Raw genomic sequence first — 26,494 nt, 5'->3', positions numbered from 1 at the left:
TTCAAAATAAGTGTCAGTGTAAATGTTTGGACAATAACAGTGGCACACAGCAGACTGCTGCACATGATGCGTTTGAAGTAATTTATCTGGAAAAATAACTAGTCACCATCTGCACATTATCAACTAGAACGTGTCATGATCCATTATTTAATTAGCTATGATGATAAGGAGAAAGAAACCTGATGTGATGAATGGGTGACTGTAGGTGACGATTAGTAGTTTGTAGCCGAACTATAAACAAAATAAATTATAAACTCGATCAATATCTGAAGAATTTATTACATGACAATATATGGGGATACTACCAGATGGAATAATACTGCTGTATAAGAATGTAAGAGAGAGGCAAAGGTGTCTTACAATACATAAACATCTATGCACAGTCTCCCCCTCCCCCTTCTGACATTACAGACATGTTCCCATCCCCTCCAACTACTCCTCACTCGCCAGACCACATGAATCCAGCATCAGTGGGATTGTGCTAAGATGTGTAAGTATGCTTAATCAGCAAGCTCTCAGGCGCCTGGAGATTTGTTCTAAATTTAAGATGTGTAACCAACAGTGACATCACGATTAGAATGGCCGACATCTGCATATTCACATTGAAGCAATCTCAAAGCATGTCCTATTTTACTGAGTCAATGTAAATGTGTGTGCACTTCCTCAGACAAGCTGAGACTGGTTGACAGTTGCACACACACACACACACACACACACACACACACACACACACACACACACACACACACGCACACACATTTAAGGTTTTATAATTTCACTGGGGCTAGATTTTGATAAATAATACACAATTTCTATTTATTTATTTATTTTATTTTGTTGTATTTTTTTTAATCAGCTTGTGCAATGTACACTGTCAGTTTATGGTGTTATAGTATCATTTGAGATCTAGTAGCTGACCCCAACTCTTAACATATGGCACACACACTGTCAAGGATGTAGTGTTATAATAGAGTTGTAAGATCCAGCAGCTGACACCTACTTTCAAATCATGACGCATACACTGGGTGGTGTTAGAATACTACTTCATTTCCTGATGCCTATTTTTTGTTTAAACTGTCACTTCCTTGTCTACTTATCAATGACGTTTCCACTGTGTGACAGTATATGTTGGCGTTATCCTCAGAGGATGGCATACATTTTGTACATGGGGGAACTTGTTACTATTTTAGTGTAACATGGTGATTTAGGGAGCAATTTGTTACAGTCTCATTTAATGCTCATCTGTAACTGAATATAAAATGGGAACCATTTGCTACAATTTCATTGTATAATGATGATGTATGGGGAAAAGTATTACGTAGTCTTCACTAAGTAATAGCATAACTTAGCATTACCAGCCACAAACCATGGACCTTGCCGTTGGTGGGGAGGCTTGCTTGCCTCAAAGATACTGATAGCCATACCGAATGTGCAATCACAATGGAGGAGTATTTGTTGGGAGGCCAGACAAACGTGTGGTTCCTGAAGAGGGACAGCAGCCTTTTCAGTAGTTGCCAGGGCAACACTCTTAATGATTGAATGACCTAGGCTTGTAACATCAACTAAAATGGCCTTGCTGTGCTGATACTGTGAATGGCTGAAAGAAAGGGGAAACTACAGCTGTATATTTTTCTCGAGAATGCAGCCCTGCTGTATGATTAAATGACAATGGCATCCTCTTGGGTAAAATATTCTGTAGATGAAACAGTCCCCCATCCAGATCTCCGGAGTGAGAACTACTCAAGAGGATGTTGTCATCAGGAAAAATAAAACCACCTAATCGGGCAGGTAGCATAGAAAATTTAAAAAGGGGAATGGATAGGTTGAAGTTATGTGTACTGGGAGTTAGTGAAGTTCGGTGGTAGGAGGAACAAGACTTCTGGTCATGTGAACAGACTGTTACAAATACAAAATCGAATAGAGGTAATGCAGGAGTAGGTTTAAGAATGAATAAGAAAATAGGAATGCAAGTAAGCTACTATGAACAGCTTAGTGAACGCATTATTGACGCCAAAATAGACACAAAATCAACACTTACCCCACCAGTGCATGTTTATATGCCAGCTAGCTCCACAAATGATGAAGAGATTGAAGAAATGTTTCATGCACAACAGATCATTCCACGAAAGACCATTACCAAATGACTGGAAAGTTGCGCAGGTCACACCAATATTCAAGAAAGGCAGTAGGAGTAATCCGCCAAATTACAGGTCCATGTCATTAACGTTAAATGCGCAACGGGATTTTGGAACATATGGTACGTTTGAACATTACGAATTACCTCGAAAAGAACTGTCTATTGACACACAGTCAACACGGATTTAGTAAACGTCGTTCTCGTGAAACACAACTAGCTCTTTACTTATACAAAGTGTTGAGAGCTCGACAAATGTTTTCAAATTGCATCAGTATTTCTAAATTTCCAGAACGCTTTTGATACCGTTCCTCACAAGCAGCTTGGAATCAGAATGCTTGCTTAAGGAATATTGTCTCAGTTATGTGATTACATTCGTGATTTCCTGTGAGAGGTCACAGTTCATAGCACTGACGGAAAGTCATCGAGTAAAACAGAAGTGATATCTAGCGTTCCCCAAGATAATGTTATAGGCCCTTTGCCGTTCCGTATCTACATAAACGATTTAGGTGGCTACCTGAGCAGCCGACTTCGGTTATTTGCAGATGATGCTATCGTTTATGGTCTAGTGAAGTCATCAGAACATCGAAAACAATTGCAAAACGGTTTAATTAAGATATTTGCATGGCGCGAAAATTGGCAATTGATACTAAATAACGAAATGAGTGAGTTCATCCACTTGAGTGCTAAAACGAAACCGTTAAACTTCGTTTACACGATAAATCTATCATATCTAAAGGACATAAACTCTACTAAATACCTAGGAATTACAATGACAAACAACAGAAACTGGGAAGATCACATAGAAAATATTGTGGGTAAGGTGAACCAAAGACTGAATTGTATTGGCAGAACACGTAGAAGATGCAATAAATATACTAAAGAGACTGCCTACACTACGCTTGCCCGCCCTCTTTAGGGGCACTGCTATGTGGTGTGGGAAACTCACAGATAGGATTGATAGGGTATGTCGAGAAAGTTCAAAGAAGGGCAGAATTAGAGAGAGAGTGTCACGCAAATGATGCAGGATTTGGGGCGGATATCAATAAAAGAAAGAGGTTTCTCGTTGCGACAGGATCTTCTCACGAAATCTCAATCGCCACATTTCTTCTCCGAATGCGAAAATATTTTATTGACGCCAGTCTATTAGGGAGAAACCATCATCATATTAAAATAAGGGAAGTCAGAGCTCACACGGAAAGATATAGGTGTTCGTTTTTTCAAAATGGTTCAATGGCTCTGAGCACTATGGGACTTAACTTCTGAGGTCATCAGTCCCCTAGAACTTAGAACTACTTAAACCTAACTAACCTAAGGACATCACACGCATCGATACCCGAGGCAGGATTCGAACCTGCGACCGGCCGGCGTGTTGGTTTTTTCCGTGCGCTGTTAGAGAGTGGAATAACAGAGAATTGAGGTAAAGGTATTTAACTGTGCTTTGTAGAGCAGCCATGTAAATGCAAATGTAGGTGCAGACATGATCCAGATAGTTAACGAAGACGAAACTTCAAATGTGATGGTCGACTGGAATTCGATAGCAGGAAAAGACAGAGAAGGAAAAATGGTAAATGAAAATTGACTGAGGGGGAAGGAATGAAAGAGGAAGTCATCTGGTACAATTTTGCACAGAGCATAATTTAATCATCGCTAATACTTCGTTTAAGAATCACGAAAGAAAGTTGTACACATGGAAAGACCTGGAGACACTGGAAGGTTTCGGAATGATTATATAATGGTAAGGCAGATACTTCGGGACCAGATTTTAAATTTTAAGACATTTTCAGGTGCAGATATGGACTCTGACCACAATTTATTGGTTATGAACCATAGAATAAAACTGAAGAAATTGCAAAAAGTTAGGAAATTAAGGAGATGGGACATAGATACGTAGAAAAAAAGCGATCGTTGAGAATTTCAGAGAGAGTATTAGGCAATGGTTGAGAAATACAGGAGGAAGGAATACAGCAGAAGAGGAATTGGTAGCATTAAGATATAAAATAGTGGCGGCAGCAGTGGATGAAGTAGGTGAAAAGACAAGTCCTAGTAGAAACCCTTGGATAACATAGGAAATATTGAATTTAATTGATGAAAGGAGAAAATAAAAAAATGCAGCAAATGAAGCAGGTGAAAGGGTATACAAAATTATAATTAATGAATTGATGGGGACGTAGATGTATACCGCCCACAGGAAAATTAAAGAAGCCTTTGGGGAAAAGAGAAGCAGCTTTACGAATATCATGAGCTCAGATGGAAAACCAGTCCCAAGCAAAACAGGGAGAGCTGAAATATTGAAGGAGTATATAAAGGGTTTTTACAAGGGAGGTGAGCTTGAAGGGAATATTAGAGAAATGGAAGAGGATATAGATGAAGATGGAGATATCATAGTGTGAGAATAATTTGACAAAGCACTGAAAGTCAAGTCAAAACAAGGCCCCAGGAGTAGACATTCTGTCAGAAACAAGTCGTAAGGGAAACAGGGAAAGCTGAAGTATTGAAGAAGTATATAAAGGGCCTATACAAGGCAGATGAGCTTGAAGGTAATAGTATAGAAATGGAAGAGGATGTAGATGAAGAAGGGATGGGAGATATGATAATTTGAGAACAATTTCACATCAGGGACTGTTTGGCTGCTCCCGGCGGAAGTTGGAGTCCTCCCTCGGGCATGGGTGTGTGTGTTTGTCCTTAGGATAACTTAGGTTAAGTAGTGTGTAAGCTTAGGGACTGATCACCTTAGCAGTTAAGTCCCATAAGAAAAAAATAATAATAATTTGAAAGAGCAATGAAAGACATAAGTCGACACGAGGCACCAGGTGCAGGGATTCCGTCAGAGCTACAGATAGCCTTGGGAGAACCATTCATGACAAAACTCTCCAATTGGTGTGCAAGATGTATAATACTGGTGAGAAATCCTCATACTTCAAGAACAATGTAATAATTCCAATTCCAAAGAAAGCAGTTTCTGAGAGGAGTGAAAATTTTCGAACTGTCAGTTGAATAAGTCGTAAATGGAAAACGCTAACATGAATTCCTTACAGAAGAATGGAAAACTAGTAGAACCGGGTCTCGGTGAAGGCCAGTTTAAAGTTCGGAGAAATGCTTTCACATGAGGCAATACTGACCGTACGACTTATCTTAGAAGATAGGTCAAGGAAAGAAAAACCTACGTTTATAGCATTTGTAGACTTAGAGAAAGCTTTTGACGATGTAGACTGGAATATGCTCATTGATATTCTAATGTTATTAGCGGTAAAATACGGGGAGCGAAAGGTTAGTCACAACTTGTATAGAAACCAGACGACATTATAAGAGTCGACGGTCATGGACAGGAAGCAGTGGTTGAGAAGGGAGCGAGACAATTTTGAAGCCTACACCGATGTTATTCAGTCAGTGCACTGAAAAGGCAAGTAAAGGAAATCAAAGAAAAATTTGGAGTTGGAATTAAAGTCCAGCAAGAAGAAATAAAAACTTTGAGGTTTGCCAATGATACTGTAATTCTGTCAGAGACAGCAAAGGATATGGAAGACCAGTTGAGCGGAATGGACATTTTCTTGAAATGACGATGTAAGATTAACGTCAGCAAAAGTAAAGCAAGAATAATGGAATTAGTCGAATTAAGTCAGGTGATGGCGAGGAAATTAGATTAGGAAATGAGACACTGAAAATAGCAGCTGCGTTTTGCTATTTGGATAGCAAAGTAACTGATGACAGGTAAAGTACAGAGGATATAAAATGCAGACTGGCAATGGCAAGAAAAGCGTTTTTAAAGAAGAGAGATTTGTTAACATCAAATACAGGCCGGCCGGTGTGGCCGAGCGGTTGTAGGTGCTTCAGTCTGGAACCACGCGATCGTTAAGGTCGCAGGTTCGAATCCTGCTTCGGTTATGGATGTATGTGATGTCCTTAGGTTAGTTAGGTTTAAGTGGTTCTAAGTTCTAGGGGACTTATGACCTAAGATGTTGAGTCCCATAGTGCTCAGAGCCATCAAATACAGACTGAAATGCTAGAAAGTATTTTCTGAAGGTATTTGTCTAGATTGTAGGCATGTACACTAGTGAAGCATGGACGATAAACAGTTTAGACACGAAGAGAATATAAGCTTTTGCAATGTGGTGCTACAGAAGGATGCTGCAGATTAGGCGGGTAAACCACGTAGCTAATGAGGAGGTACTGATCAGAACTGAGGAGACAAGAACTTTGTGGCACAACTTGAGTAAAAGAAGGGATAGATAATAGGACACATTCTGAGACATCAAGAGATCACCAACTTAGCATTGGAGAGAAGTGTGGAATGGGGGTAAAAATCTTAGAGGGAGACCAATAGATACATACAATAAGCGGATTCGTAAGGCTGTAGCTCGTAGTAGTTATTCATAGATGAAGAGGCGTGCAAAGGACAGAGTAGCGTGGTGGGCTGCATCAAACCAGTCTTCGGAGAAAACCAGCACCATCTAACAAAACCACCACTTGCAAAGTAGATTAGAAATCAAATTAATAATGTTGCTCACACAGCATATGTTTGCTTTATCGGGCAACAACAAAGTTATTGACTGTGGATGGTATCGTCAGAATGGAAATAATGAGGTCACTGTAAGAAAGTCATTAATTTGGCATTTATCTTGAAGGGATTATCACATAGATTTCGTCGAAGTCGTTACGGCTCATCGTGTTGATTCTAGGATGATTCCACTTCGACAGCTAGAAGGTCTAGATCTGTATTTTAGCAATATTTGAAGAGCTAACAAATGCGTTTTTCAGGAAATTCTTAATGATCAAACAATCCCAGATCAGAACAATAGTATGGTAGAAGTAATTTTTGACTTGGTGTTCACGATCCACATTTTTATTAAACTTCTTGTAAATTCAAATATACCTCTTCTCAATTGTCACATCATCAAGAAAACAGTTTTGTATCAATCTTTATACATTTGATTTCTACTTTAACCAAACACAAGACTTGACTGTTCTTTTACTAAGCGAAATAACAACTTAACTTCTGCCAAAGTGAAACAAAGACTGCTCAGTGCGCATTCGCGCCAAAACGGTTACAAGTAAGTCAAAGATAATGACAGTCTCACAGAAATGAATAAACACAAGAACCATATCACTGTAGTATATCGATACATCGGAGTACCTGTACATTAATAAAACCAAATGTGAATATTGTCACAAAAATATGTCTGTTACTTCGCAGAAAAGTAGTACGATATTACTGGTTTCGAAAACTGGGGTTGGAGTGCCGTAATGGTCACGTAAATAAAGAACCACTACAACCACCACCACCACCACCACAACAACAACAACAACAACAACAGCATTACCAGGAGAAGATGACAAACAAATCGTACTCCAAGTAAAAGTTAACACACTATCATGGAGGCACTATAATTTTTGGGTGACTTTGAAAAGTAGCTGAAAGTTGAAACTTGAAAACATAGCAACTCTTCTGTCTTTCCTATGTGTATATGATTCTGTTTCATCAAAGAACCGTGTTTTTTGGACTGTGTGACAGCATAAGGCAGTCCTAACCAAGTGCAGTTTAGCGTGAAAGTTAGACCGGTAGTGTCAATACACGAGCTCGTCTTTTTCACTGCTGTAGAACAATTCAGTTGCAACTGTAATGTCACGATTGAATTGTACTCGAAATCCTTGCGTAATAATGTAGACAGTTTTATTTTGGTACAATGAAGAATTTTTGCTGACGAGTCTGTGTATCAGGTTACTGCTGACACAGGATATTTCTCAAAATGGTTAAATGGCTCTGAGCACTATGGAACTCAACATCTTAGGTCATAAGTCCCCTAGAACTTAGAACCACTTAAACCTAACTAACCTAAGGACATCACACACACCCATGCCCGAGGCAGGATTCGAACCTGCGACCGTAGCAACCCCGCGGTTCCGGATATTTCTCTTTCAGGCCCATAGACGTAGCATAAACAGTCACACTTGCGGAGTTTCCCGTCCACGATCTTCAGAATCTTTTGCAATCGCTCTGACGTGTTAAACTGAATGTAGTCTCAGAATTCGGGCACAGAGGTCACTCGTGGCCGCAGAAAGATATACCAGTACGACGAGTAGCTTGTGCTGTGGGGACGCATGCCTGCCAGGTACGCTACATCAGCGTTTATGTTTTGCCGCTGTGCGGAGGAGAGGAGTGTGCTGAGACATGTAATTGGCCTCCATGCACGAGGATGCTGGTTCGGCCCTTTTTGTGCATTTCGGTAACGGGCTATATGGTGAAGTGACAGTGGTCTGTATTCCAGCAATGTTCTGCCAATGATACCATTTCCTTTTACCGCAGGACATGGCCGCAACCATCGTCACGGGCATGGGGAAACGACGTAATTTTCCGTCAAGAGTGTGACAACCAAAGAAATCTAAGTCATCAGAGATTGGTACAGCTACAGCATTTCTCGCCGCAGCAGAGCTAAATCCGCGGAGTAATGCAATAGCAGACATTTCTAGAAATGCGTAATGAATTAAAAGTCTGTCGCTAGATTCCAGGAGGCGGCAAGTATCAAGACTACTTGACTACCTCTCGGACGCCTGAGGGCATAGGCGAAAAGTCCGAAAGCACTGCGTGTCATGCAGCACGGCGATGAAAGACTAGATACAACTTTTTATTCACTCAGCCCTCTTTTATTACAGTGCAACACAAATCTCATATCGCAGGAAAGTTATCACTCACCAGTAAAAGTTGTATTTTCATTTTGTGGCCGCAGCAGAGCTAAATCTGCGGAGTAATGCAATAGCAGTCATTTCTAGAAATGCGTAATGAATTAAAAGTCTGTCGCTAGCTTCCAGGAGGCGGCAAGTATCAAGACTACTTGACTACCTCTCGGACGCCTGAGGGCATAGGCGAAAAGTTCGAAAGCACTGCATGTCATGCAGCACGGCGATGAAAGACTAGATACAACTTTTTATTCAGTCAGCCCTCTTTTATTACAGTGCAACACAAATCTCATATCGCAGGAAAGTTATCACTCACCAGTAAAAGTTGTATTTTCATTTTGTGGCCGCAGCAGAGCTAAATCTGCGGAGTAATGCAATAGCAGTCATTTCTAGAAATGCGTAATGAATTAAAAGTCTGTCGCTAGATTCCAGGAGGCGGCAAGTATCAAGACTACTTGAATACCTCTCGGACGCCTGAGGGCATAGGCGAAAAGTTCGAAAGCACTGCGTGTCATGCAGCACGGCGATGAAAGACTAGATACAACTTTTTATTCACTCAGCCCTCTTTTATTACAGTGCAACACAAATCTCATATCGCAGGAAAGTTATCACTCACCAGTAAAAGTTGTATTTTCATTTTGTGGCCGCAGCAGAGCTAAATCTACGGAGTAATGCAATACCAGTCATTTCTAGAAATGCGTAATGAATTAAAAGTCTGTCGCTAGATTCCAGGAGGCGGCAAGTATCAAGACTACTTGACTACCTCTCGGACGCCTGAGGGCATAGGCGAAAAGTTCGAAAGCACTGCATGTCATGCAGCACGGCGATGAAAGACTAAATACAACTTTTTATTCACTCAGCCCTCTTTTATTACAGTGCAACACAAATCTCATATCGCAGGAAAGTTATCACTCACCAGTAAAAGTTGTATGATCATTTTGTGGCCGCAGCAGAGCTAAATCTGAGGAGTAATGCAATAGCAGTCATTTCTAGAAATGCGTAATGAATTAATATTCTGTCGCTAGATTCCAGGAGGCGGCAAGTATCAAGACTACTTGAATACCTCTCGGACGCCTGAGGGCATAGGCGAAAAGTCCGAAAGCACTGCATGTCATTTAGCACGGTGATGAAAGACTAGATACAACTTTTTATTCACTCAGCCCTCTTTTATTACAGTGCAACACAAATCTCATATCGCAGGAAAGTTATCACTCACCAGTAAAAGTTGTATTTTCATTTTGTGGCCGCAGCAGAGCTAAATCTGCGGAGTAATGCAATACCAGTCATTTCTAGAAATGCGTAATGAATTAAAAGTCTGTCGCTAGATTCCAGGAGGCGGCAAGTATCAAGACTACTTGACTACCTCTCGGACGCCTGAGGGCGTAGGCGAAAAGTCCGAAAGCACTGCGTGTCACACAGCACGGCGATGAAAGACTAGATACAACTTTTTATTCACTCAGCCCTCTTTTATTACAGTGCAACACAAATCCCATATCGCAGGAAAGTTATCACTCACCGGTAAAAGTTGTATTTTCATTTTGTGGCCGCAGCAGAGCTAAATCTGCGGAGTAATGCAATAGCAGTCATTTCTAGAAATGCGTAATGAATTAAAAGTCTGTCGCTAGATTCCAGGAGGCGGCAAGTATCGAGACTACTTGACTACCTCTCGGACGCCTGAGGGCATAGGCGAAAAGTTCGAAAGCACTGCGTGTCATGCAGCACGGCGATGAAAGACTAGATACAACTTTTTATTCACTCAGCCCTCTTTTATTACAGTGCAACACAAATCTCATATCGCAGGAAAGTTATCACTCACCAGTAAAAGTTGTATTTTCATTTTGCTGCTCTTCCGCTTTCGCCATTTCATAGACAAATGCATCTATGAGATCTCTCCTTTTCCCTGGCGTATATGTTGCCTTATGGTCTTCGATAATTGTCTGAAAAAGAAAAAGGTTTTTGTTATAACACTGAGAAGAAATTGTAACCTAAAAGTATATCCAGACCAATAAGAACAAGAGAGATAATAAAAGAAAATGTTGTTTCAAATAAAGCAAACAGGCAATAACAGCCTAGTATTTTAGAGGCCACAAAAACTAAGCAGCCCATTATTTTATCACTCATTAAGGTGGAAGAGCCAGTCATAACCATTAAAACGGAACAGCCAACCAATATGTAGCCACTTGTTCAAAAGTATCCGAATGGCCTTAATTCTGCGCCGTATTCAGAAGTATCGGAATGACCTGTATTATTTATAAAAAGATAATGCCTTATTGGTGTAATTTTCAGTATTTCCACGACAAAAATATGTAAACAAACTTGCACACTGAAACGCGAGCACACACACACACACACACGCACACACACACACACACACACACACACACACACACATATATATATATATATATATATATATATATATATATATATACAGGGTGAGTCACCTAACGTTACCGCTGGATATATTTCGTAAACCACTGACGAACCGATTCCACAGACCGAACGTGAGGAGAGGGGCTAATGTAATTGGTTAATACAAACCATAAAAAAATGCACGGAAGTATGTTTTTTAACACAAACCTAGGTTTTTTTAAAATGGAACCACGTTAGTTTTGTTAGCACATCTGAACATGAAAACAAATACGTAATCAGTGCCGTTTGTTGCATTGTAAAATGTTAATTACATCCGGAGACATGGTAACCTAAAGTTGACGCTTGAAACCTCCGACTTTCAGTTGCGTGTTGTAACAAACACGGGCCACGGTCGACGAGCAGCATCTGCAGGGACATGTTTACGACGACGACCGTGTTTACGAGTGTGGCTGTAGTGCACTGTTGTGGTTTGGTCTAGGTGTCGCAGTGTCCGCATGTAGCGCTTGCTGCTATTGTTATTCTGCATTCGTCTCCGCACGCAGACCAATTGTAGTACACCTTGTTATCAGACGTCTGTGATAGTGTAGTGTTGTAGGAACTGTGACCATGGTGTATTCGAACTCTGAAAAGGCGGAGATGATACTCATCTACGGCGAGTGTCGGCGAAATGCAGCTGAAGCCTGCAGGGTGTATACAGAACGGTACCCGGACAGAGAGCATCCAACGTGCCACACATTGCAAAACATCTACCGCCAACTGTATGCAACAGGTATGGTCGTAGCACGCAAACGGGTCCGTAACAGGCCCGTCACAGCAGTAGCGGGTGCAGTTGGTGTGTTAGCTGCTGCTGCCATGAACCCACACATGAGTACACGGGACATTGCGAGAGCCGGTGGACTGAGTCAAAGTAGTGTCATGCGCATAACCGCTTTCACCCGTTTCATGTGTCGCTACATGAGCAATTACATGGTGATGACTTTAATCATCGAGTGCAATTCTGTCAATGGGCATTAACAGAGAATGCGTTGCAGTTCTACCTGTTTACCGATGAAGCGGGTTTCACAAACCACGGGGCAGTGAATCTACGGAACATGTATTACTGTTCCGTGGACAATCCTCGTTGGCTCAGACAGGTAGAGCGACAGCGACCGTGGACTGTAAATGTATGGTGCGGAATCATTGGCGACCACCTCATTGGTCCTCACTTCATTGCAGGGGCCCAAACAGCTGCAACATACATCGCGTTTCTACAGAATGATCTGCCAACGTTGCTCGAAAATGTCCCACTGGAAACGCGTCGACGTATGTGGTATCAGCATGATGGTGCACCTGCACATTCCGCAATTAACACTAGGCTGACTCTTTACAGGATGTTCGACGGGCGTTTCATAGGACGTGGAGGACGCATAAATTGGCCAGCCCGTTCTCCCGATCTTAAACATCTGGACTTCTTTCTGTGGGGTACGTTAAAGGACAATGAGTACCGTGATGTGCCTACAACCCCAGAGGATATGAAACAACGTATTGTGGCAGCCTGCGGCGACATTACACCAGATGTACTGCGGCGTGTACGACATTCATTACGCCACAGATTGCAATTGTGTGCAGCAAATGATGGCCACCACATCGAACATCTATCGGCTTGACATGTCGGGACACTCTCTATTCCACTCCGTAATTGAAAACGGAAACCATGTGTGTACGTGTACCTCACCCCCCATGGTAATGTACATGTGCGTCAGTGAAAAAGACCAATAAAAAGGTGTTAGCATGTGGACGTAATGTGCTGTTCCAGGCTCTTCTGTACCTAAGGTCCATCACCGTTCCCTTTGGATCCCTACGTAATTCGGTGCTCTCCGATACACACGATCGAACAGCGGAGGAGTGGTACTCAAGCGTCAACTTTAGGTTACAATAACTCCGGATGTAATTAACATTTTACAATGCAACAAACTGCATTGATTACGTATTTGTTTATATGTTCAGATGTGCTAGCAAAACTAACGGGATTCCATTTAAAAAAACGTAGGTTCGTGTTAAAAAACATACTTCCGTGCATTTTTTATGGTCTGTATTAACCAATTACACCAGCCCCTCTCCTCACGTTAGGTATGTGGAAACGATTCGTCAGTATTTGATGTGGTTTACGAAATATATCCAGCAGTAATGTTAGGTGACTCACCCTATATACAGGGTGTTTCAAAAATGACCGGTATATTTGAAACGGCAATAAAAACTAAACGAGCAGCGATAGGAATACACCGGTTGTTGCAATATGCTTGGGACAACAGTACATTTTCAGGCGGACAAACTTTCGAAATTACAGTAGTTACAATTTTCAACAGCAGATGGCGCTGCAAGTGATGTGAAAGAGATAAAAGACAACGCAGTCTGTGGGTGCGCCATTCTGTACGTCGTCTTTCTGCTGTAAGCGTGTGCTGTTCACAACGTGCAAGTGTGCTGTAGACAACATGGTTTATTCCTTAGAACAGAGGATTTTTCTGGTGTTGGAATTCCACCACCTAGAACACAGTGTTGTTGCAACAAGACGAAGTTTTCAACGGAGGTTTAATGTAACCAAAGGACCGAAAAGCGATACAATAAAGGATCTGTTTGAAAAATTTTAACGGACTGGGAACGTGACGGATGAACGTGCTGGAAAGGTAGGGCGACCGCGTACGGAAACCACAGAGGGCAACGCGCAGCTAGTGCAGCAGGTGATCCAACAGCGGCCTCGGGTTTCCATTCGCCGTGTTGCAGCTGCGGTCCAAATGACGCCAACGTCCACGTATCGTCTCATGCGCCAGAGTTTACACCTCTATCCATACAAAATTCAAACGCGGCAACCCCTCAGCGCCGCTACCATTGCTGCACGAGAGACATTCGCTAACGATATAGTGCACAGGATTGATGATGGTGATATGCATGTGGGCAGCATTTGGTTTACTGACGAAGCTTATTTTTACCTGGACGGCTTCGTCAATAAACAGAACTGGCGCATATGGGGAACCGAAAAGCCCCATGTTGCAGTCCCATCGTCCCTGCATCCTCAAAAAGTACTGGTCTGGGCCGCCATTTTTTCCAAAGGAATCATTGGCCCATTTTTCAGATCCGAAACGATTACTGCATCACGCTATCTGGACATTCTTCGTGAATTTGTGGTGGTACAAACTGCCTTAGACGACACTGCGAACACCTCGTGGTTTATGCAAGATGGCGCCCGGCCACATCGCACGGCCGACGTCTTTAATTTCCTGAATGAATATTTCGATGATCGTGTGATTGCTTTGGGCTATCCGAAACATACAGGAGGCGGCGTCGATTGGCCTCCCTATTCGCCAGACATGAACCCCTGTGACTTCTTTCTGTGGGGACACTTGAAAGACCAGGTGTACCGCCAGAATCCAGAAACAATTGAACAGCTGAAGCAGTACATCTCATCTGCATGTGAAGCCATTCCGCCAGACACGTTGTCAAAGATTTCGGGTAATTTCATTCAGAGACTACGCCATATTATTGCTACGCATGGTGGACATTTGGAAAATATCGTACTATAGAGTTTCCCAGACCGCAGCGCCATCTGTTGTTGAAAATTGTAACTATTGTAATTTCGAAAGTTTGTCTGCCTGAAAATGTACTGTTGTCCCAATCATATTGCAACAAACGGTGTATTTCTATCGCTGCTCGTTTAGTTTTCATTTCCGTTTCAAATATACCGGTCATTTTTGAAACACCCTGTATATACAAAAGGGCGCTTGCAATGGCTACATCAAGTGTCACAATGTTGCATAGAAAAATTCTAAATCGTTAGCAGTTAGTATTACTATTAATTAAGTCCATAAATATTTTTGTTGTAGACAAATGCAGTAATTGCAATAAAGTTCTTAAAACCTAATGTGATTATGTGGGATATTAGGAAGACTATTTTAAATTATAAAACTGATTGTTTGGTTGCATAAAAATTATTATAGGCTGAGACCGAATGGGCACTGACAATTTATTCAAGATTCTTCGTAGATTTATTTTATGAGTTTCTCGTACTTTCTAACCTGTATTTTGGTATATCCAGATTTGCTTTATTTCTGGAATCAAAATGGCGAATTTATTCCCAGACTCCACGTTGTTATTGCCTTTGATGTAAACTCCGCAAACATATAGACACAGTAATCTCAACTTTGAGAAAACAGGTGACAGTGCTCCATAGGACACTCCTCGCACATTACACAAATATCTTCTTCTACTTTTTAAAATGTAAGGTCTTCTGTCAACATTTCATTTGTAGGGTTCATGAATTCTGCTGTTACTAGCGACGCATATATAGATGTATACACTAAGTATAAGGTAGGAGCCGGCCGAGGTGGTCTCGCGGTTAAGGCGCTCAGTCCGGAACCGCGCGACTGCTACGGTCGCAGGTTCGAATCCTGCCTCGGGCATGGATGTGTGTGATGTCCTTAGGTTAGTTAGGTTTAAGTAGTTCTAAGTTCTAGGGGACTGATGACCACAGAAGTTAAGTCCCATAGTGCTCAGAGCCATTTGCACCATTTGTAAGGTAGGTGTAAGGGTATAAGTGCAAATATTTTTACATGCGGTGCCTTAACATGAACACAAATCAGTCTGTTTATTGTTTCTTCTCTGTATCGAACAGTCATCCAAATAAAAAAATCGCAAACTCTAGGGCCAGATGTTTTCTGCAGAGTCATTGCTAGACCACTATGCAGACTACGGCTGTCAGCATAGACTAACCGTTTTCCGTCAACGTGTCCACATTTCAACACATGACGTGCAGCCAGGAGAAAGTAAACATTAATGGCTTGATCTGCCACACATATTTGGAGGTACTAACCAACCTAAAAACATACAGCTTGTAATAGCTATAATTATAGCTTGTAATAGCTACCATTATTATTCTGTAAATCACGTAAATACTGATGTAATGTTGTTCCGTACACCGCACTCAGTCACCAGTAGAAATAGCTAAGTAACTGCACTTATACCGGTTACACCCTTGTATACTTGTGAGGCACTGCTAGCACATGAAAATTTTGTCAAAAAATAAGCAACTTTTGTACTGCTTCCTGTTGAAAGCTGGCAACAGAGGGTTTTCTCTCTTGGTACAAAATGTAGCAGGCTTACTGAAAAAAGTTCGACGTCAGTGAACTTGTGTGCAAAGGTATTTCGACACTGGGAAAACTGACCGATCGTAAGTGCCAGTAGTTTCTCTCTCCTCAGATTACATTCTCTAGTGCCTCATACGAGGGTAATCCTAAAAGTAGGGTCTCCTATTTTTTATAAGTGCATAGACCTGTTTATTTCTACAATGGTTTACATCAGTTTACAGCTTGAACATTTAGCTATTTTAGACATAATAACCATTTCTGTCGATGCATTTTTGTAGACGCTGTGGCAGTTTTTGACGTTCATGTCATACCAGCTCGCCGCCATGCTGTTCAGAAAGTTATGAATCGCTTTCCGGCCAAATGTTCTTTTAACCTAGGGAACAAGTGATAGTCACTGGGCGCCAAGTCAGGACTGTAGGGTGGGTGGGTGATTATGATCCGCTGAAACTGTTGCAGGAGAGCAACGGTTTGCCGAGCGATGTTTGGGCGAGCTTTGTCATGGAGAATGTGTACGCCCTTGCTCAACATTTCTCTTCTCCGGTTCCGAATTGCCCGTTTGAGTTTTTTCAGAGGCTCACAGTACTTGCCAGCGTTAATTGTGGTCCCACCGATTCAGCTCCGACAACGAGGTGAAAGAAGAGGTTCATAGCTTTCTGAACAGCATGGCGGCGAGCTAGTATGACATGGGCATACAAAAACTGTCACAGCGTCTAAAAACAAAATGCATCGACAGAAATGGTGATTATGTCGGTATATACTGATTGGAGCACTGAGCGACAAAGTGTAGAGACCTCAAAAGGAACTACCTCGAACAATAAGTTATTTTTAACTTACAAATACTATCTTTCGCTGTCAGGCTGAGAAATTTTTCTGCTGAAACCAGTTGTGCATATGTATACTTAAATTTAGTGAGCCTTGACTTGTAGTGCTTACCATAAAATATGCGCGCGCCATCTCGTTGAACTTGATGAGTGCGTTGTATCCCGTTGCCTCGGGCTGGATGAATCGCAGCCACGGCATGGCGCTGAGTTTGCCTCCAGCCATGTCGAAGGCGCGCGAACGAGTTTCTACTAGATTGAGCAGCGTCTGCAGGCGCTGGTCGCCGCGGGGGAAGCGGTATCCTGCACAGTTCGACGGCCAAACCTCAGCCCACCTTGTACTCAGCCTTCATAGCAGTACTGTTTTCACGTTTTGTTTGTAGAGCTGAGGAGAACGTGTGCTCCTTTTATGTTCCTATGTAAAACGTCATTGGTAGAGTTAGGGAGTGTACTTTACACGTTGAAGAACTAGCTGTACCCAGCCATACTTTGTGGTTGCTGAGTCTGCTTAAATGAAAACAAAGAAACGAGAAAGTATCGCCGCGAATATGCTCAATCCCGTTGGTAGTGACCACCTCCTCATGCTTCTCACCCCCATCTTCTCAACCTGTGGCCCTCCGCATGCCCCCCACCCATGTCCCTCGAAGTTCATCCATGACTACCGCTGCCCCGACTGAGATACCGACCGGGACTCCATTGCCTCACAGGTGGAAAGCCACCCACTTACCTTTCACCATCCGGCTGACATCACCCATGCCTCTTTCTTCCTCCAGAAGACCATCACTCCCGCTGTGTAGGCTCACGCTCCTACCAAATTCATCCACCCTCACCACCCTACACTTTCCCCATATGCCATCCTCCTTCTTCATGAGCCCCGGAGGCTCTATTGCTCTTTCCTCCGCACCCGTGACTGGGATACACTCCTCCGCCACTGGCAATGACAACGACACACCATGAACCTCCTTAAAGCAAAGAAACACAGGACTGGCGCCAGACATGTACAAGCCTCAACTCCACCCACCCTCTCAACTCCTGGACGTACTAGTCAGCCTCCCACTGCCTTACTGGTAGCCATCCCACTCCACATTACCCTCTTCTCCATGACAACTGCCCCCTCCATGACAATCTCAATATGACTAGTCATTTTGCTTCCCTCCTAACCGAGATCTTCTCCATTCCTGATGATCCTCATTTTCATTACTCACTCTTCCCCACCATCCTTGAATGCACTGATACCTCTGTCCCACTGCTCGCCCCCAGTTTCCAGCACTTGGATCAGTTACCCCTCTCAGACATAAACACACCCATCATTGCACATGGCATCACACTCATCCTCCACTCCAAACGCAACACTGCCCCTGGTCACTAGAGTGTCACATGCTGCCACCTCAAGGAATCCCCTCAACCGTTCCTGGCTACCCTTGATACTGTGTACAACGTCCTCCTCTCCACTGTCATCTACCCCAACCCGTGGAAGACTTCCCATGTCCTGCTGTTCTTTAAATGCAATAAAGCCCCTCTGACACCTCTTTCTATCATCCCATCTGCTCACCTCCATGTTCAGTAAGATATTCAAATCCATCCTCTCCCATTGTATTCATATCCAACGTAACCTGCACCACCCCCTTACCCACTGTGGCTTCTGGCCCTCCTTGTCAGCTGACGACCAGCTCCTTAACCTTAACAGTCTTCTTTCCCTCCAACTTCCGTCACTCCGCTATCTTTGTTTCCCTCGACTCCAGAACGCCTGCGACCGTGTCTGGCATCCTGGGCTCCTCTTCAAACTCAAGACATATGCTCTCCCTATCAATTTCGTCTATCTCGTTGCTTCCTTCCTCTCCCATCGTCCCTCCTATGTCACTATCCACAATTCCAACTCCCATACTTTCTATTCCACTGCTGATGTGCCCCAAGGCTCCATCCCTTCCCCTCTCTTCTATCTCCTGTAGACTGCTGATATACCCAACTGCCCCCACCCCCTCCCCCACCTATTTCTCTCCTCCAATTTGCTGATGACACCACCTCTTTATCCTACCTTTCAACAGTCCCAATGTACCCTCCAAACTCATCTTGACCAGTTCAACACTTGGTGCAACCAGTGTTCCTTTGTATCAACCCCTCCAAGAACCGGGTAATCATCATAGGCCACACCACTCGCTCCTTCTGTGTCCATCATCTCTACCTAACCATTTATGGTTGTCCTATTCACTACACTCTCACCCTAAAACACCTAGGCCTCACTCTTGACCGCCACTTCACCTGGACTCTCCATCTCCTTATGATACAACACACAGCTCACAATGGACTCTGCCTCCTGAAACTCCTGTCCAGCTGGACATAGGGACTGCATCCTTCCACCATCCTTCACACCTCCAAATCCTGTACCCACCACATCTTTTACCGGCTGGAGTGGCCGAGCGGTTCTAGGCGCTACAGTCTGGAATCGCGCGACCGCTACGGTCGCAGGTTCGAATCCTGCCTTGGGCATGGATGTGTGTGATGTCCTTAGGTTACTTAGGTTTAAGTAGTTCTAAGTTTTAGGGGACTGATGACCTCAGAAGTTAAGTCACATAGTGCTCAGAGCCATTTGAACCAAGCCACATCCTTTGTTATGCCAGTTATGCTTGGATTTCGCCGTTCCCAGATTCTATAAGGCTCTCCACCTCGCCTTCTACATCCACCTTCCGACCCCATGTGCATCCTCTACGACATCATCCCCTTCCCCCACCTTCTTCTTTTCCTCGAACACTTCTGCACCCTGTGTATCATCTGCTGACACCGTACCCCCCACCCCTGGTGTCCCCCTTCCTCTCAAGCCCCAGCCTGTTGCCATGCCTTTACCATTGTGTCCCACCCTCTCCATCTGCACATCCTCCACCTCTGTTGCGGGTTGATATTTGTAATTATAGACACTCTGGAAATATTGATTATCCTTGAATTAATGTTTTATATTCCATGATGTACGTTCCTTAGAGAGAAATATAATTAATGTTGTATTGGAATCAAGGTGTTGTGTGTCCGTAATATTTTGGTGTCGAAACACGGGAAGAAATTGCGATTTCATGCGTGATTTCAACAATTAACGGCTTACTTCACGCTGTAGGAAACAAGAGACGACGTCGGACCGCATCACAAGCTAAGTTCATTCCAATATAATATGATCGCATGAACTGGTTGCTTCAAACAATTTTTGCGGCTTTGTATTGCAAGCCTGAAACTTGCACTCACAGTAGCTAGTTTTGTTAAAAGGTTTTCCTTCACTTACGTTTGCGCATACGCTGCTTGTTAAACGTTTAAGCTATTCACAAGCGCACTCCTAAACAATCTTACAACAGCCGTCTTTAGTAAGACATAATGCAGGACGAATCAGAGATAGAGTTAGCAAACTTCAAAAGAAAGCGAACCAGGGAGAGGACTAATGCTACGCGGTTTCTGCGGCTGTTGATGCTCTTACCATAGAAAGCCCGTTTGATGATTTTGAACATTACAGGGAACGTCTTCAAGAAACTCTAGAGAAGCTCGTTTCATTAGATGACGCTATTCATAATATATAGACAAAGTCAACGCGCTATAAAGAGGGCTACAAAAGCAACTGATTACAAGCTTTCAGCTACAACGTCGCAGATGAATATCACGTCACCACCAGTGCTCACACAACCAGCTGTGTTCCACTCTGTCAAGCTACCAGCAATTAAGCTTGAGTCATTTTGTGGGGATGTCGAAATGTGGTCCCGCTTCTGGGAACAATTTGAATCGACCATTGATAAAGACCCATCCCTTTCTACAGTAAACAAACATGTTTTCCTACGAGGGTATCTGTCAGGCGAACCGAAGTTGGCCAGCCGGAGTGGCCGTGCGGTTCTAGGCGCTACAGTCTGGAGCCGAGCGACCGCTATGGTTGCAGGTTCGAATCCTGCCTCGGGCATGGATGTGTGTGATGTCCTTAGGTTAGTTAGGTTTAATTAGTTCTAAGTTCTAGGCGACTGATGACCTCGGAAGTTAAGTCGCATAGTACTCAGAGCCATTTTTGAACCGAAGTTGCTAGTAGATGGAATACTTACAACGGCTAACACGTACGCAGAAACAAAGAAAATTTTATTGAATAGATACGGAGATAGCAATCGCATTATACAGGCGCACCTCGATTATTTGGATGCGCTAAAGCCTGCACAGTCAGCGACACCTGAAACGCTGAACAGTACATTCCTGGAATGTAACCGTCGTATTCAAGCACTGCGTGCCTTAGGAGAAGACGTCGTGGCATACGGTAAAATTCTCACTCAGAAAATTCTGCGTGCATTTCCCGCTGAAATGTGCCAGAAATGGGTCATTCATGCTAGAAGAACCGAAGTAGCGGAAGGAGATGTACTGAAACTACTTAACTTTTTGGAAGAAGAAGTTCGTGGTGCTCTCACTGCACAAAAGATTCGTACAGAATATCAGTCATCTCCTAGCTTCAGGCCCACTGCAGCAGCGCTTCACAAAAATTCAATGCAAGCGAAAAATCCCCGTAAGCCTAAACGAGAACATCGCCATTCTCTCATGCAGTGAAACATCTTGTAGTAACATCGGTAGAACATAACGTAGGAAATCAGCATACATTGCACCATTTAGATTGCCATCGATAAAGTGGGGGCCAATTATCCTTCCTCTCATAATGCCGCACCATACATCAACCCGCCAAGGTCGCTGATGATCCACTCGTCGCAGCCATCGTGGATTTTCCGTCGCCCAGTTGTGCATATTATGCCGGTTTACGTTACCGCTGTTGGTCAATGACGCTTCGTTGCTAAATAGAGCGCGTGCAAATATCTGTCGTCGTCCGCAATTTCTCTTGTGCCCAGTGGCAGAACTGTACACGACGTTCAAAGTCGGCGCCATGCAATTCCTGGTGCATAGAAATATGGTACGGGAGCAATCGATGTTGATGTAGCATTCTCAACACCAACGTTTTTGAGATTCCCGATTCTCGCGCAACTTGTCTGCTACTAATGTGCGGATTAGCCGCGACAGCAGTTAAAACACCTACTTGTGCATTATCATTTGTTGCAGGTCGTGGTTGACGTTCCACATGTGGCTGAACACTTCCTGTTTCCTTAAATAACATAACTATCCGGCGAACGGTCCGGACACTTGGATTATGTCGTCCAGGATACCGAGCACCATACATAGCACACGCCCGTTGGGCATTTTGATGACAATAACCACACATCAACACGATATCGACCTTTTCCGCAATTTGTAAACGGTCCATTTTAACACTGGTAATGTATCACGAAGCAAATACCGTCCGTACTGGCTGAATGTTACGTCATACAACGCACTTATACGTTTGTGACTATTACAGCACCATCTATCACAAAGCGAAAAAAGTGGTCCAACTAAAACATTCATATTTCTTTACGTATTACACGAATATGTAATAAAAATGGGGGTTCCTATTTTTAAAAAAACGCAGTTGATATCCGTTTGACCTATGGTAGCACCATCTAGCGGGCCAACCATAGCGCTATCCTGTTTCCCCCTTCAAGCTAGACGAGTTCGTTCTTTGTAGTTTTTTCGTTTGATGCATATTTCGTGAGATATTTGGCCCAGTAACTATCAATGGACCACCCTGTATATATACACTCCTGGAAATTGAAATAAGAACACCGTGAATTCATTGTCCCAGGAAGGGGAAACTTTATTGACACATTCCTGGGGTCAGATACATCACATGATCACACTGACAGAACCACAGGCACATAGACACAGGCAACAGAGCATGCACAATGTCGGCACTAGTACAGTGTATATCCACCTTTCGCAGCAATGCAGGCTGCTATTCTCCCATGGAGACGATCGTAGAAATGCTGGATGTAGTCCTGTGGAACGGCTTGCCATGCCATTTCCACCTGGCGCCTCAGTTGGACCAGCGTTCGTGCTGGACGTGCAGACCGCGTGAGACGACGCTTCATCCAGTCCCAAACATGCTCAATGGGGGACAGATCCGGAGATCTTGCTGGCCAGGGTAGTTGACTTACACCTTCTAGAGCACGTTGGGTGGCACGGGATACATGCGGACGTGCATTGTCCTGTTGGAACAGCAAGTTCCTTTGGCGGTCTAGGAATGGTAGAACGATGGGTTCGATGACGGTTTGGATGTACCGTGCACTATTCAGCGTCCCCTCGACGATCACCAGTGGTGTACGGCCAGTGTAGGAGATCGCTCCCCACACCATGATGCCGGGTGTTGGCCCTGTGTGCCTCGGTCGTATGCAGTCCTGATTGTGGCGCTCACCTGCACGGCGCCAAACACGCATACGACCATCATTGGCACCAAGGCAGAAGCGACTCTCATCGCTGAAGACGACACGTCTCCATTCGTCCCTCCATTCACGCCTGTCGCGGCACCACTGGAGGCGGGCTGCACGATGTTGGGGCGTGAGCGGAAGACGGCCTAACGGTGTGCGGGACCGTAGCCCAGCTTCATGGAGACGGTTGCGAATGGTCCTCGCCGATACCCCAGGAGCAACAGTGTCCCTAATTTGCTGGGAAGTGGCGGTGCGGTCCCCTACGGCACTGCGTAGGATCCTACGGTCTTGCCGTGCATCCGTGCGTCGCTGCGGTCCGGTCCCAGGTCGACGGGCACGTGCACCTTCCGCCGACCACTGGCGACAACATCGATGTACTGTGGAGACCTCACGCCCCATGTGTTGAGCAATTCGGCGGTACGTCCACCCGGCCTCCCGTATGCCCACTATACACCCTCGCTCAAAGTCCGTCAACTGCACATACGGTTCACGTCCACGCTGTCGCGGCATGCTACCAGTGTTAAAGACTGCGATGGAGCTCCGTATGCCACGGCAAACTGGCTGACACTGACGGCGGCGGTGCACAAATGCTGCGCAGCTAGCGCCATTCGACGGCCAACACCGCGGTTCCTGGTGTGTCCGCTGTGCCGTGCGTGTGATCATTGCTTGTACAGCCCTCTCGCAGTGTCCGGAGCAAGTATGGTGGGTCTGACACACCGGTGTCAATGTGTTCTTTTTTCCATTTCCAGGAGTGTAGAAACAAGCCTGTATTAGAATGCAGTTTTGTGTGATAATTTCAGATCAATCAGTCAAGAACTTTTGGTGATTCGTGATTTTGAACAAATAGAATATTTTTTTAAACTGCAATTTAATACAGCACTGAAGATGTTTCTCGCATCCTAGCGTTCAAAGCCTCCTGTGTTCTCAATATTCCCTCTCAAAATTCCTCTGGCAAATAGCTCTTCTGACTCCCTCTTCACATGATGTTTTCAGGCATCCTAATCTCCTTCTCTAAGTCGAAATCCCTTCCATCATCTTCTTAGGCCTTCTGTCCTCACCAAAGCAGTATACGTGGCTAAAGCTTTTCAAGATATTTACTTTGATTATATTCATTACTTTGGTGCTCTGGTTAATCCTCTTATCAATGCCTTCGTTTTTAATTTTATATCGTATAGCGGCTGGGGTGGATGAAATTAAGTCAGAACTCATCAAATACAGTGGAATGTCAGGTCTTAAATGGCTACACAGGATAATTGAAATGGCCTGGGAGTTGGGACAGGTTCCATCAGACTGTACGAAAGCAGTAATCACACCAATCTTTAAACATGGAAACAGAAAATATTGTAACAACTACAGAGGTATCTCTTTAATCAGCGTTGTGGGTAAAATCTTCTCAGGTATTGTTGAAAGGAAAGTGCGAGTATTAGTTGAGGACCAATTGGATGAAAATCAGTGTGGGTTTAGGCCTCTTAGAGGTTGTCAGGACCAGATCTATAGCTTACGGCAAATAATGGAGAAGTGTTATGAGTGGAACAGGGAATTGTATCTATGATTTATAGATCTAGAAAAGGCATATGACCGGGTTCCTAGGAGGAAGTTATTGTCTGTTCTACAAGATTATGGAATAGGAGGCAAACTTTTGCAAGCAATTAAAGGTCTTTACATGGATAGTCAGGCAGCAGTTAGAGTTGACGGTAAATTGAGTTCATGGTTCAGAGTAGTTTCAGGGGTAAGACAAGGCTGCAACCTGTCTCCACAGTTGTTCATATTATTTATGGATCGTATGTTGAAAACAATAGACTGGCTGGGTGAGATTAGGATATGTGAACACAAAATAATCAGTCTTGCATATCCGGATGGCTTAGTTGTGATGGCAGATTCGATTGAAAGTTTGCAAAGTAATATTTCAGAGCTAGATCAGAAATGTAAGGACCGTGGTATGAAGATTAGCATCTCCAAAACGAAAGTAATGTCAGTGGGAAAGAAATATAAACGGATTGAGTGCCAAATAGGAGGAACAAAGTTAGAACAGGTGGACGGTTTCAAGTACTTAGGATGCATATTCTCACAGAATGGCAACATAGTGAAAGAACTGCAAGCGAGGTGTAGCAAAGCTAATGCAGTGAGCGCTCAGCTACGATCTACTCTCTTCTGCAAGAAGGAAGTCAGTACCAAGACTAAGTTATCTGTGCACCGTTCAATCTTTCGACCAACTTTGTTGTATGGGAGCGAAAGCTGGGTGGATTCAGGCTACCTTATCAACAAGGGTGAGGTTACGGATATGAAAGTAGCTAGGATGATTGCAGGTACTAGTAGATGGGATCAATGGCAGAAGGGTGTCCACAATGAGGAAATCAAAGAAAAACTGGGAATGAACTCTATAGATGTAGCAGTCAGGGCGAACAGGCTTAGACGGTGGGGTCATGTTACACGCAGGGGAGAAGCAAGGTTACCCAAGAGACTCATGGATTTAGCAGTAGATGGTAGGAGGAGTCGGGGCAGACCGAGGAGAAGGGTCCTGGATTCGGTTAAGAATGATTTTGAAGTAATAGGTTTAACATCAGAAGAGGCACCAATGTTAGCACTGAATAGGGGATCATGGAGGAACTGTATAAGGGGGGCTATGCCCCAGACTGAACGCTGAAAGGCATAATCAGTCTTAAATGATGATGATGATGATGATGATCGTAGTGTCAACCTACAGCAATATCTCCGAAATCCCATCTCCATTCACCAGAAGTTCCTCCTAATTCTACCAGTTATTTTCCTTGTTTCTACTCCACCCATTGCTATTCTTTCTACAACAGTTTTAAATATCCTAATCTTCGTTTCTGATCTAATACGTATGGTTCTCGAGACGGAGATAATTTTTTTTTTTTTATAATGTCAGAGCGGCAGTTTGAGCAAAATGAATGTACATGATTAGCTCATGCCTATGTAGAGAATTTAAAATAAGTCTAAACAAATATCAGCAAGCGTGAGCCTCCGCCGAACACCACCAGAAGTATAGACTAATTCTGAGTGCGGATCCCTTATGTAGACGGTAGGTGGAAAACTGCAGATTGGCTAGTCTGCATTCATAGC

At 43.6% G+C, this 26,494-nt stretch overlaps 1 protein-coding gene across 1 annotated transcript in view; it reads right to left on the bottom strand.

Moving 5' to 3' along the window:
- Positions 1-26,494, bottom strand: part of LOC126452441 (methyl farnesoate epoxidase-like) — a 159,424-nt gene that overhangs the window by 44,680 nt on the left and 88,250 nt on the right. Inside the window, exons 4-5 of the mRNA XM_050091071.1 lie at positions 17,233-17,420; positions 10,626-10,746 (exon numbers count right to left, since the gene is read on the bottom strand). Of these exons, the coding sequence (XP_049947028.1) occupies positions 10,626-10,746; positions 17,233-17,420 (309 nt within the window). The remainder of the gene's footprint in view (positions 1-10,625; positions 10,747-17,232; positions 17,421-26,494) is intronic.

This window comes from Schistocerca serialis, unplaced genomic scaffold, assembly GCF_023864345.2.
Source record: "Schistocerca serialis cubense isolate TAMUIC-IGC-003099 unplaced genomic scaffold, iqSchSeri2.2 HiC_scaffold_863, whole genome shotgun sequence".
Taxonomy (NCBI): Eukaryota; Metazoa; Arthropoda; class Insecta; order Orthoptera; family Acrididae; genus Schistocerca; species Schistocerca serialis.
This window is presented reverse-complemented; position numbering and strand designations above follow the sequence as displayed.